This window comes from Eleutherodactylus coqui, chromosome 7, assembly GCF_035609145.1.
Source record: "Eleutherodactylus coqui strain aEleCoq1 chromosome 7, aEleCoq1.hap1, whole genome shotgun sequence".
In the NCBI taxonomy this organism is placed as follows: Eukaryota; Metazoa; Chordata; class Amphibia; order Anura; family Eleutherodactylidae; genus Eleutherodactylus; species Eleutherodactylus coqui.
The window spans coordinates 224,022,748-224,036,971 of NC_089843.1; the positions used below are offsets into that span (position 1 = coordinate 224,022,748).

The window sequence follows — 14,224 nt, forward strand, 5'->3', positions numbered from 1 at the left end:
CCCCGGCCGCCGCTGCCCACAGGAGCGCGCCCCCGGCCGCCGCTGCCCACAGGAGCGCGCCCCCGGCCGCCGCTGCCCACAGGAGCGCGCCCCCGGCCGCCGCTGCCCACAGGAGCGCGCCCCCGGCCGCCGCTGCCCACAGGAGCGCGCCCCCGGCCGCCGCTGCCCACAGGAGCGCGCCCCCGGCCGCCGCTGCCCACAGGAGCGCGCCCCCGGCCGCCGCTGCCCACAGGAGCGCGCCCCCGGCCGCCGCTGCCCACAGGAGCCCGCCCCCGGCCGCCGCTGCCCACAGGAGCCCGCCCCCGGCCGCCGCTGCCCACAGGAGCCCGCCCCCGGCCGTCAGCAGCCGCAGCATATAGGAGCCCCCCCCTTCCATCGGCATTGTATTCCATACATCACTGTGTACTAGTAAGAGGGTGACTCGGGTGACATGTAGTAACGCTGGTCAGTGCTCCAACAGCACAATGACTGTTCTGTGTAGGGCAGAGACTGCAGTAACTCAGATAATCAGCGGCGCCCCCATCAGACGAGTCTGCTGAAATTAGCCATGAAAGAACCTCCCAATGTTTAGGTCTTCCTACCCTTTCCGTTGACTCCGAAGAGGTCTTCACGCTGATTACAGGCTCCCCCTTGGATTTGTCCATGACCACCGTCCGCTCAGTTCCTCGGCTCTCTGGAAGAGGAGGAAGATAAAGCATAAACCAAAAGTACCGTTACCCTAAATAAGGCAATAGTATTAAAGGGTCGGTGCAGCTGCCATAGCCTGGACGTCCCTCCATGGAGCGCAGCGGCCGGCCGCCAACACACCAACTGATTGCACTTTGCTTTCTCTTCCGCTGCACAATCGATCCCATGATACATCACATGGGCGCTAGAGCCAGTACTACCTCTGCTATCAGTATCTGCTATACTTGCCTAAAGACCACCAGTATATACAGTCATGGCGGATAACTGTGTGACAGCAGTAACTGATGGGTTTGTGTCCCCTCTGAGGAGCCTGTGGGGTACAGTCCAGGAAGCTCTGGAAACAAATAGGGGCTTATTGAGAGAACAGAAAGCCAAGTAAATCCCAGGCGGTCACAATGAGATGACATGACCCACCCGGAAGGGCTCTAGGAGTGCTTAGACGGAAAGGCATACTAGGTAGTAGCAGCTGACTGCCCCCTACTGGCATGAGGTGCATGCTGCACTAATATGCTTTAGACGACATCTTGTCTTTTTGGTTCTGCACTCGCTGAATCACCTCTACGACGGAAGCGGTCGGAGCTTTAACCCTTCACTGAAAGGGGCTTTTGGACATTTTGCACCTCCAGTAGTCAGGACAATTGTCACACTTCTGACATGTTTAAAGGAATCCTACTCGCCCCCTACGCCCTGGCACATTGCCGACCGCCCCCTGGGCACTTTGTGCACACGCCCCTTCATGCAATTTTGCACCAAAGTGTAATTTTGTTTTCAAAAGAAAGCTTAAAGAAAAAAAACCTTTTGTTGGCAAAAAAGTGTGATCCAATCAGACGACTCGAAGCGTAAGACCTCCTAAAACAAGCGATGTGCGGCGTTCATACACTCCCCGTCCGTCTACAAGTGGGCAATGGCTTCATAAGAAAGTTCTGTCCAGTTCTGGTGGCTTTAACCAGCATGAGTCACGCAGGGCGCGCCGTTTATAAAAGATGCGTTTTTAGAAATTCTATGCGCGCCCAATATGGCCTATGAGTCAGCGCGCCATTCTTTAAACTCAGCCCCTTCTCCAGCTGTCCGCCTTCCCCTGGGTCACCCACACATACGCCACAAAGCCAGGTGTATTCACCTCGACTTCACGGGCGCAGCAGGGAGGCACCACGCCATCAACACTGATGTACACCTGAGGGTGGCGGCTAGTCGGAGAAGGGGCGGGGTTTGAAGGGGGCGGGGTTTGAAGAACTCTTTAGCTTCCGGCAGATCATTAGCATTAATTAGCATTAATTAAAGAATGTCTAAGCACCCGTGAAGGTTTACTGTCGGTTGTCACACGGGGACTCCCACTGGTTGCCGCCATGACAGCGGATCACACACTAGAACGCTGGCGTTTTCCAAGAGATGACAAACTATAAACACAGAATTCTCTGCACTTCACAGGTTTCACCTCGTTTTTTACAGGCTTGAAAACGCTCCCCATTTATTTCAGACCGATCGAAAATCAGCGCCTTAGAAACGCCGCGGTGGAACGCTTGTCTGAGAAGCCCCATTCACATCCATGCAGGCGTCTAACGCGGTGCGACATTTACATCCGTACACACGCCATCCTGGTTAAACACACCTACCCAGGCGGACGCCGAATAGATCCGGCCTCATCTGCTTGGAACTGTGTTTGTCAGGTTTATTTTAACCCCTTCAGGACCAGAGATTTCATTATTTTCATCCCCACCTTCCAAGAGCCATCAACATGCCCGTACGCGGCCGCGCGTTCTGCAGCCCTTCGTGCCCCGTATAATGGATGAAAAAAGTCAGCAATTTAAAACATGCCACGCCCACGGCTCCTTGTGGTTCTCCCGCAGACCGCTCCCCTCCCCCGCTCCTTAAGGAGTTAATGGAAACGGGATAAATCCCAGGCGCACACGCGGCAACGTACCGGATCGGTCAGCTCGCGAGCGCTCCGGCGTTCCACTCTTGTCCCCTTGGTCCCCGGCAGTCTTCTCATCGCCTCTGCTGGACGCCTCGTCCTTTTTGCTCGGCGAAGGCCTTAAATAACGGGGGAAAAAAATGCGTAATCTACGTGGTAACTATTCAACCGCTTCCCTGCAGACAATGTGGACCCCATTTGGCACGCGCTTGGGAGCTGTCACATGACCCGTCGTGCCTCATGTCATTGGTCGGGTTTGGTTGGCAGGTTTGTAGTTATTAAATAAATCCTTTTTTCCTCACAATGTTGCATTTTTCTGCTTGTAAGACGGATGTTGAAACCACCAATCCCTGTTGACGGTTTCCTCCGGCGCCGCGGGGTGGCATCATCGTGTTTACGCTTAGAAGTAGACTGGCAATTTGTGTCTAAAATCTTAAAGGAAATCTCCAAAACCTCCCCTTAACAAGGGACCAATGTAATTCTGAGGACACCCCCACGGATCGCCCAGTTTTAGGATCTGCACCCCTCAAAATGCCATTTATAAAGTCCCTTATTTAGGCGTTTTACAGGAATTAAAGCAAAATGGAGGAGAAATTAGAGAAGTTTTATCCCGCAGACTTTACCATCTTTCTCTGTAACACAGCAGAGTGAGGAAAGAAGCAAAACCCAAAGTTTATCCCCCGAATCCACGGATGGCAGAAATCGCCCACAATCGTTCTAAAATTGGACTTGGAAAAACTGTAATTATTCATTTTCCAACAGGTTAGCCCCCAAATCTTCCACTTTCGCAAGGAGTAATAGGCAAGAAAAAAAATACAAATCAGCACCCAATTTGTTACCCAGTTTCTGCAGAGTGTGACCCACTGCTTGGAGGGCGGGTACGATGCCCCATCTGTATGTCCCTAAAAACCCCAGAAGAGTCGCCCAACGGAGCCCTCCAGCAGTTCATGGGGGTCTGGTGTTGCTGCCTGGGCACATTGGAGGGCAGGGGTACGATGCCGCATCTGTACCTCCCTGAAGACCCCAGAAGAGTCGCCCAACGGAGCCCTCCAGCAGTTCACGGGGGGTCTGTTGGGCTGCCTGGGCACACTGGAGGGCGGTGGTACGATGCCGCATCTGTACCTTCCTGAAGAACCCAGAAGAGTCGCCCAACAGAGCCTGGAGCCCTTCAGCAGTTGATGGGGGGGTCCAGTGGGCTGCACATCATGCACAGAGCTGTGGACAGACCCTCTTCGTCTGCGCTCACCTTATTATGTAGTTATTAGCATTATCTACATAAATACAGGCTGTAAATCCGACAAGGATGCAGCCACGACACCTCGCTGAAATGTAGCAAGCTCAGCAGCACAAAGCGTTCCCAGAGCATGGGCTTACTTCTCCGACTTCTCTGATGAATGGCGTCGATCACTACTGGAGGACTTCGCTCTTTTGGGCTCGGTCTCTTTCTTGTCTGAAGGTTTCTTACCAGCCGGCTCATTCTTTGCCTACATAATTAAGGAAATAACATGAATCAAGAACAATCCTTAGACTTTTCATCATGACCTTCCACAGTTGTCCTCATTAAACCTTCTCGGTTTTTATTTGGTAGAGCCAGCTTATAAAGCTGGAGTTCTTCTTACCGTTAATTCCTCTTCCATGAGTCCATCCTGATGGCACACATGGAGGTTACCCCGCCTGACCTCGTTGGGACAGGAAGAGGAGAGTTCAGGCCGCCTCCCACCATCCATCTCCAGTGACGTCAAATCCTCACAAGGGGTACGTGGCCCAAACTTATTGTTGCTGAAAATACCAACACCCCGGTCACAGGCACAATATACATATCATCTACAAGGGGGTTAGTGTGTGCCGTCATGATGGACTCATGGAAAAGGAACAGCAAGAATAATTCTAGTTTTACCATACCGTCCACCCTGACAGCACACATGGAGGCAATACCAGATCACAGTGACATTAGGGGGTCCACGGCCTGGAGGACCTTCCACCCGAAAGCTAGCACCCTACCAGAATGGAGATCCAAGAGATAGTGCTTGGAAAATGTATGGACACTAGACCACGTCGCGGCCCTACAAATCTGCTACTTCGAGGCTCCACTATGTTCGGCCCATGAGGAAGCAAGAGCCTTGTAGAGTTGAGCTCTTATCCCCTCCGGGGTCAACACATTTCTGGATTTATACGCTTCCCAAATTGCTGTCTGGATCAGTCTAGCGATGGGGTCTTCTGACGCTGCTTTTTCCTTTGTTTTGTCCCTGAAATTGAAGAAATAAATGATCTGATTTCCTAAATGCCTGTGAGACTCGTAAATCTGTCAGGACGGCACGACGGACATCTAGATTGTGTCAACGCCGTTCTGTGTCCTTCTTAAAGTTTTGACAAAAGGAGGGCAAAGCCATCTCTTGTTCCATGTGAAATGTGGACACCACCTCAGGAAAAGGATTGACCTAGGCTCAACACTATTCCATCCACCAATACCTTTAAGTAGGGTTCCTGCAAGATAGTGCCTGGAACTCACCAATGCATCTAGCGCTTGTGATGGCTACTAGAAAGGCTACTTTAATAGATCTTTAGGGATAACGCCTCTATTGGCTAAAAGGAGCTTCGCAGAGACTTTCTAGTACCACATTAAGGTCCCAGGAGGGGATCATTTTTCTCACTAAAGGCTAAAGTCTATCTGCTTCCCGCAGAAACCTGCTCACCCATCTGTTTTCTATCAGACGAACATCAAAAAGGGAACGGACAGCCGCTACCTGCACTCGCAGGGTTCTAGGGCCAAGACCCTTATCTAGACCCTCCTGGAAAAACATCTAGGCTCTTTGTATGGTCGGGACGATTTAGATCTGGGCGGTCTGACCGATCCCAGTGGAAACATTTTTTCCAAATCCTAGAATATTGGAGGTCATGTTCTTATGACTCGAGTGTGTTTATTACCTGACGCGATAGGCCTTGGTCCCTTAATCATTGCTACTCAGTAGCCAGGCCATTGGCTTCATCCAACAAATCTGGCAAAACACCTTGTGACAGAAGGTCCTCCCAGAAGGGCAGCACTATTGGGGTATCGCCCCTGGAGGTGAATAGTGGAAGCCAAGGCCTCTTTGGCCATGCTGGGGCAATGAAGACAACAAGTAATGGTGACAGCCACCCACCAGTGCGACAAACAATGGTGACAGCCCCCACTCCCAACAAGTAATGGTGACAGCCCCCACTCCCCTCCACCCATCCCCTGTGCAACACGTTATAGCGACAGCCCCCACTCGACAAGTAAGGGCGACAGCTCCCCCCATTCCCACCCCCTTGTGCGACAAGTAATTGTGACGGCCCCCCCCACAAACACTGCTCCCGCCCCCAGTAGTAATACTTACCCTCCAGCTGAGGACTGGTGGACGCTCCTGCCGGATTGGCTTCACTGTGAACTGCCTTGTGTTCCCGAGCCAGCAGGTGATACTGCGCATGCGGAAAGAAACAGGCACGCGTCCACAGCCAGAGGAGCGCTACTGCGCATACGCGAACTAACAGGACGCACATCCACGCCCCGACAAGAGAAGACAGAAGAAAGAAATTTGTCGTAACCAGGGACTACAGGACTGTCAACACGGGAAGGAGGGGGGGGGGGGGTTGGGAGGGGGCACCCCTGTAGGTAAGTATATATCTTCTGTATGGCTCATTTACAGTGCACAATGTATAATACAGAGTGCCATACAGAAGTGCTTACATGCACTCGTCACGGCCGGAGAACCCCTTTAAGGGCTTAAATGGAGTATGGTTCTAAAAGAACCATTTGGTTTAGGCACCAAAAAATAAAGAATAACGGGAACCCTCTCCTACCCCACAGGGACTGGTATGATGGCTCCCATTAGCAATACATTTTGAGCCCCCCCCTCCAATCTTTTTTTAGGGGGGGGGGGGGGGGCGGGGAAGGATGAGAACTCCAGTTTGTATCCCAGCGATACTACCCTCAGAACCTTCAGTGAAGAGAGCCTACCTCATACCCCCTACCGGACCTGTAGTCTTACTTGGATTCGGGCCTATGGGTAAAGATGGAACAGCTGCCCGTTTTGCCCTTGCTGATATGTCTGCTTCCGCAATGACCAGCTCTTTTTCGGTAAATAATCTGTTGGAAGTCCTCCTTTCTCATCTCCCGCCTTCTCCAGGATCTTATCCAATACGGGAGCAGACATACATCCGCCATGAAAGGGGATGGAACACAGCTTGTTCTTTGATGTGTCCCTGGTTCAGGCTCCGGGCCATAACGACCGCCTGGCGGAATGTCCTAATACTGCACTTCTGGCGGCGAACCTCCCCGTCTGCGCTGAGGCATCCGCCAGGAGACTGCAGGCTTCTTACACTTCAATATTTCTTCTTTCAATGTTTTCTGCTTTAAATGAGACTCGAGTTGATGCAGCCATCGGTACGCGGTCCTCACCAGACTCAGCTGCTATACTGGACTCTACCTAAGTAGACCGACTCCCCGGCTCCTTTTAGGAAGCCCTCCACTTGTCTGCCCATCGGTTCTTTTAATTGCGATGCGTCCTCAAAGGGTGGGGAAGTTTTCATGATTAACTTTGCTACCTATATGTCCGCCTTCGGCGCCGTATCCCACAAGGTCGGGTCCTCTGGTTTGAGCAGGAGCCTATCCTTCAACTCCCTAGCAATGGATAGCCGTCTCTCGGCTCGGCCCCACTCTTCAGTAAGGAATTGCTTTAAATTCTCATTTACAGGAAAACATCCCCTGCGCCGAGACCCCCGAACATCTCGTCCTGCACCCATCTCGGTTGTTGGAACTCAACCACTTCCATCGTGTTATGTACTGCCATTATTAACTCCTCGAGGTCCTGGTTAGATATTTGTCATCCTCGTCCATTATGATGGACACTGATAACTCAGATGACTCCATCTCAGACGGTTCGGATGAGTACGACATATAGTCTTGTGTACACGCCCTTTTAGCCGGCCTGGAAGGTCTGGGCTGAGGCTTGGAGGCCGGCTCCAACCGTATAGCCTGAACTTCCTCCCTCACCATTAGAGTAATGCCCTCCATTAAGGATTTTTGCTGTACAGTCCCTACATATCGGCTTTTTTGCATTGTCGTCTAATTTCTCAGTATACAACGCACATCTTTTAATTCTCTTTTTGTCGGTTTTTCGTTTATAACGCTTCTTCCTGTAAATAGGAGAAGTCATTATACCAACCCACATAGGCATTACTGGTTTTTGCTTTGTCCAAATGGACTACTCACAGATGGTAACCGCTGCCCATGGCGTAAGGAGGTGATGCAGAGCTTGAATCCCGCAGGAAAGATCTCAGGAATTCGAACCTGCACCTTTATTTTGAATTTGGCGCGCTGACGCTTCTGGAGCGCGCAACGGATGGAGGCAGCTAGACGGACCCAAGAGCAGGGATGCTGAGGTATTTGCCGAGGGTCTGCGATCTCCTGACCACCGGCGGTCTCCCCACTCTCCTGAGCGGGCACCGGACATGGGACTCCTCGGTAACAAAAGTTTCCGTCCATCCTCTGGCACTGAGAACTCCCTCTGTGTCCATTGGGACAGGAAGAAACACTGGAGATGGATGGTGGGAGGCGGCCTGAAGAACTCTCCTCTTCCTGTCCCAACGCGCTCGGGAGGTGTAACCTCCATGTGTGCCGTCAGGATGGACGCCATGGTAACAGAATCCTTCCTCTTCAGTATTGTTGGGTACACACGCTAGTTAATGACGGGATGGGAAATGGGCACCTGTATGAGTAACGCGTCCAACCAGGGCCCCGCTATTAACTGGTGTGTTGCTCCAGCAGCATTGCGTTACTGCTTCTACCAAATAAAAATGGAGACACTTTAGTGACATCTGGGGACGTGAATGCATTACAGGGTTTAGCCTTCTTCCCAGGCTTTTGGGCTGTACCATTCTACACCCAGTGCCGCTCCGATATTATATAATGACGAGGACCGACTCCCCAGCACTACACCCGACCTCCACCCAGGTACCGCCACTGTCTATACCACATCATCTCTAGTACACAGTAAAGAAGTCAGTGGCACACCGTGTATCCCAACCAAGTGGGGGAAGTCATATAGCAGCTGGTGCCAGCAACCAAGAACGACCGTCAACTCCCCGGTCTCCAAGACCCACTCCCACATACAGACAGGAGCGGCACTCGGGAACTCCATTCCATTTTTAGTTTAGTTTAAAAAGTAGAATCCATCAGGTTTATTGTAACTTGGTAATAATGCGATGTCTGGATGTGGGATTACATCAGATCTATCAAGAACTTCTGGCAAGGAGGTTGCTTCCTGGCAGTACCACAGTAGTCCACAAGTGGTGTCCAGTATTGCATCTATGCTTCACCAACATGAGAAGAGGTAAGCTGTAATACCATAAGCTGTGGCGCTGCTTCTGGAAGAGCAACATCTGTAGACCTCTCCCAGATCTTACAGATGGCCCTTGTGGGAGGGGTAGTTTTATCATCTCACTAGGCGCCTTGACCGTGTGATTGCTCGGTTCTGTATTATGCTTTTCAAGAGTAAATCAGGCAAGTATGCCATTAGTCCCTGCCTGTGGAAGTGCCTAAAACAAGTACCAAGATGGAAGACCTGGGGGCCTTCATGAGGCCCTATCCGACACTGCGGGAGCGCCGATGAGGCAACGGCCGGACCTCCCTCCCGACGGACCACAGCATCTAAGCAGATACAGTGTAACTGGAGTTATTCCGATGCCAACCACTGCCACAGATTGGTCACAGCTCCTGGGCACACATCAATGTATGGCAGGTGCCGCAGTACTGTGCCCACTGGTTCCTGCATGTAACTGGACTTAGGGATCGTACATTTACATGAACAGGACCCCTGATCCTCGGTCACACATCCCTGAACTGGCACGAGAACAAAATGGGGTCATTTATGTAGAGTTTTTGTGGAATTAGTTGGAGACTATCCGAACTGTAATGTCTGACTGAAGGAAACTTGTTCCGTTGGTCAGAAACCTCTCAGGCAATAGTGGTGCCTACAGGGGGCATCGGTGGAGAAGTAGTAAGAGGTCTTCTATGAGGCATCAGGACATTGTGCAGCACATACATTATTGATAAATGTCCCATCCAGGCAGCTTCCATCACATTAGCTCATCATAGTCTGGGCTGCAGAACAGACACTGCATAGACATTAGTCACTACAGAAGTGGTGATGCACTAAATACCTACTTGGCAGGGAACCTCTAATGATGCCAACTGCGTCTCCTCACAGAAGTTCGAGTGGTCCAGTAGCCCCGGCAGCTGTCTAATATTGGGAGCATCTGATGCAAAGCACCTTGTAGTTTTCCCAGCTACTTAAAGGGGTTTCCCAGGACTACCGTATAGCATCGGTGACTTCTCTTCAGGATAGGTCATCAATAGTTGATCCACCACTCAGAAGCCCCACTGATCAGCTGACTGATTAGGCCTCGGCACTCTAATGAGCATCCTGGCCTCTTCTCAGGCCTGCGATGTCCCAGACATCAGTCACATAGCCTGAGAGCAGCTCCATCCCATTCAAGTGAATGGGACAGAGTTGCAACACCAAGCACAAACGCCATACAATGTACAGCGCTAGGCCCGGTAGGGACTGAAATGACAGTAGTACTTGGCTGACCCACGTGGAGCCGAGCAGCAACCTCTGCTGATCAACTACCTCCATCCTGAGGTCAAGTAGATCTTATAGTGACTCTGCTGATAGTTACAAGTACTTGCCTTCTCCACGGAGATCATCCTTCCATGAAGTTCTGTTCTGTGCAGATGGTTGATGCATTTTGTGGCGTCCTCGGAGGACGACATTGTGACAAACCCGTAGCAGCGGGCTCCGGGACTGCGAGCGTTGGTCACCACCTTGGCACCAACAACCTGGGAAACGAAAGTTTGAAAATTAAGGTCAACTATTAACAGACTTGACACTAAATTGTAGTCAACAGAACACCGATCTAACTAGACAGTGGTCCAGCATCCAGTTAGGACCAACGTCCCGCTACGAGGGCCAACACTGCATCGTCACATGACAAGCCCTGCTCCGGCGGAAGAAATCACAGTAAACGCAAGAACAAAACAAAACGGGGAAAGCAGGTGGTTACCGGAGTCAAAGGAAGAACCAATAAGGTTACTTCTACACAACCGCTCATGCCGGACAAGGGGCCGTTCTTCAGGGCTTGCAGACTGTCTAGTGTCCTCCGGGTCACCCGACTAAACCACAAGTCCCATCTTCTATATAGTTTACAGGACAAAATGCTCCAGAATACACATTTTGAGCAAGGTCCTACTGCGAGATGAGTGATGGCGTGGCGTGACCGAGCGTGTGGTAAGCTCCTGACCACTTACCCTCATTAAGTTCCTGATTATCACTGCTGCTATTTTGCTACAAATTGTGGGTACATGTTACCCCACTTACACCGGCTTGTCAGATGAAGGCAATTAACGTGTCCATGCCTTCCTCCACACGTGCCACATCGTCACCTTCAGGGCTCACGAATGGTAGTTTCTCCTTAAGGAGAGTGAGGAGACTTATAATGTCATCTAGGCTCCTCTGGGAGATAAGCAAATGGGACAATGGACCAATACCTCTGCAGCGCCAGCTACTGGAAGGCAGCATTCCTGCAAATCAATGCCAGACCTTTGACTGGGAACTGTAAGCCAAGCCAGACCACCATACACAGGCAGCTGTTTCGGGTGGTAGGGCAGGTCTGTATCTGTATTGTTCTATACTCGCACTCATTCCTTTTGGTGGCATTCTACATCCCTCCATCATATGCCAGTGACATACACAAGGACATGGTCTTTTGTAACAGCATTTACCGCCCCCTGCGTTCATCTGAGGAAGGTTTTAACAACTACCTCCATTTTTTTGCCAAGTACTATAAATGGGCTGGTTATACCCGAACCCCGATGTTAGATAAGGCACATCTGCCACAAAGAGGTGCTCTTCTCACTTGGGGGTCTTCTGGAGAGACTCCACTGCATAGTGCTTTGGGTCCCCATTCTAATGGATCTGTACCAAGGGAGACCTTGGCGCTTTGGTTAGGTCCTTGGCTGCCACGGCAACCCGCAGGCACTCCGTGATCATGTTGTGGGGGCATTAATGGACTCGGATGGAGCAGATTTCCTCTGTCAAACTCTTTAGGTGACATGATCACCATTAACAATAGCATCTCAGGGTTAAAGGTCTGCAATCGGCTAGAACTCTAATATGGGATATACTGCAGCCACTACCCATAAAATGCTGGAGTGCACAGAACGCATGTGCCCACATGGGCATTGCCCGAGGCGGCACATTATATAATACACCGTACCTTCCCATACTTGCTGAACAGATTCTTCAGGTCTGTTGCTCTTGTGGTAGAAGAAAGGCCGCTCACCCACAGATTCTTACCAGAGCTGCCATCAATTGGTCCTGCAGGAAACAGCGAGAGGTAAGCTGGTAAGAGAATGGAGGAATGCTACAGCGAGAGCCATCAAGTGTCAGAGGGGCTGCGTACAAATGTAACTGCTGGCAGCACCCCCTACGTGTAACAAAGCTTATTGCACGGTGCCAGCACCTCCCCCTTGGAGCACTGGCGTCCCAGCCTCAAATCCCATGGGCAAAAATCTGCATGCTGTAACACAATATGCCGATATTGGGGAAAACCAGAAGGTTTCAGGTTTTTTTTTTTTTTGGTCGTGAAAAACTAACTCCATTAAAAAAAACAAAAGAAAAAAACCCAAAAACACAAAACACTCCCGCCATCCGTTTAAAGGGGCTTTCCCACTACAGAAAAAAACTAAATTAAACAGCTGAGCCCGGCAAAAAACACACCCCACAAACTTCACCTCTCTTCAGCCCCCCAGTGATAAGCCCCCAGCATGTACCGTGTTTTCCTGAAAATAAGACCTAGTGCTAAATATAAGGCCTCCCCCGACACAGCTCTGTCCCTGCTGTGAGTGCTGTGATGAGCTCCCCCTGGTGGCAAGAAGCTTCAATAGCGTCCCTGCTGTACAAGTGGTCCAGGAACTGCTGTCGGTGATGGTTACAGTCGGCAGACTGTGTGTGGGAGCCGGGTACTTTACAGCCCTTATCTTTTGTGGCCCTGTGTGCGAGTCAGGCAACCAGTGTGTCACTTTGATTCTTTAGGGGCTGATGGTTACAGTCTCTAGACAGGATGTACATGGAAATAATGGTAGGAACAAGGAATGCCTGATAGGATTCCCAGTTTGTCTGGCTCTGCTGGTCTGTGATGACAACTACTGGACAGGATATAAGAAATGGGCATCTTTTTGTTCAACAATAAATGTGAATTCTTCTTCATGGAAAAATAAGACATTCCCTGAAAATAAGCCCTAGTGTATCTCTGGGAGCAAAAATTAATAGAAGACGCTGTCTTATTTTCAGGGAAACGGGGGTACTTCCAATGGAGGTCAGCTGCTGCCAGAGGAAACTCCTGGCATCATGGCGCCCAGGATGTGAGCACTAGTAGTAGGCATCCTGTATTACATGGGGACTTTATGGTAATAAGATCCGTGTGCCAGCTGCAGGTCACTACGTACAATGTCAGTCCATGCGCTTGCGCCATTGTTTGAACGCATACACTAGCTTTAAGAGAAGCCGCCTGGTCCCTGTGAACACCAAAGTTACTGCCGGCAGCCACTCCACTTTGTAGAGTTGTTAAAATTAGTATGAAATATTTTTTTCCGCTGTCTACCCCCGGGGGGCGTCTTACAGTCCAGAAACATGATAAACCCCAAAGACAAGGGTAGGATTGCTGGGGGGCTTTTTGTATTCCCACCTAAAAAAAAAGGTTAATGAAAACCCTGTGCAAAAATAGGTCGTTTTTAGAGAAGTTTCCTGAATAGTATAGGGGCTGAAGATAAAGCCTACATCCCGATAGGGAGCGTTGTGTACTTCTACATCTTCCCACCTACATGCACAGTATAACACAGAACTGGTTACAACTGCTCAGCTTGTGAGAGGGTCCCGGGTGCCCGTGGGTAACCTCGCAGGTCCCCGGTGCCCGTGGGTAACCTCGCAGGTCCCCGGTGCCCGTGGGTAACCTCGCAGGTCCCCGGTGCCCGTGGGTAACCTCGCAGGTCCCCGGTGCCCGTGGGTAACCTCGCAGGTCCCCGGTGCCCGTGGGTAACCTCGCAGGTCCCCGGTGCCCGTGGGTAACCTCGCAGGTCCCCGGTGCCCGTGGGTAACCTCGCAGGTCCCCGGTGCCCGTGGGTAACCTCGCAGGTCCCCGGTGCCCGTAGGTAACCTCGCAGGTCCCCGGTGCCCGTAGGTAACCTCGCAGGTCCCCTGCCAAATACATTAAAAAGGGAAACCTGAAAGAATGCCGACGGACCAGCACACCCCGAGCAGTCATACTGCAGCCTGCAAGCTTGTAAGCTCCTGGCCCCGGCGGACATCCTACAAGAGGAGAAGGTATCTGTATGCCAGCTGTCAGAAAGGATTTTCTCTAGGGTGGAAAACCCCCTTAAAATGGAAGGAGCGAGCGTTCAGGTTGTGTTTGATGAAGATATTTTATAAAAGTTTAACAGAATTCTAACTGGGGAATAAAGATCCCGTTTTCCCCAATATTAGCCCGTTGTGCGTTAGAGCCTGCAGAACCCTGGACACCGGTGCTCCTCAGCAACAGTCTATTCCAGAC

General features: G+C 51.1%; 1 protein-coding gene across 1 annotated transcript in view; it reads right to left on the reverse strand.

The window, feature by feature from the left end:
- LOC136573217 (scaffold attachment factor B2-like) overlaps window positions 1-14,224 on the reverse strand; it is a 74,702-nt gene that overhangs the window by 43,400 nt on the left and 17,078 nt on the right. The window contains 5 exon segments of the mRNA XM_066574499.1: window positions 582-673; window positions 2,609-2,718; window positions 3,974-4,083; window positions 10,308-10,457; window positions 11,894-11,994. Coding sequence (XP_066430596.1) covers window positions 582-673; window positions 2,609-2,718; window positions 3,974-4,083; window positions 10,308-10,457; window positions 11,894-11,994 — 563 coding nt within the window.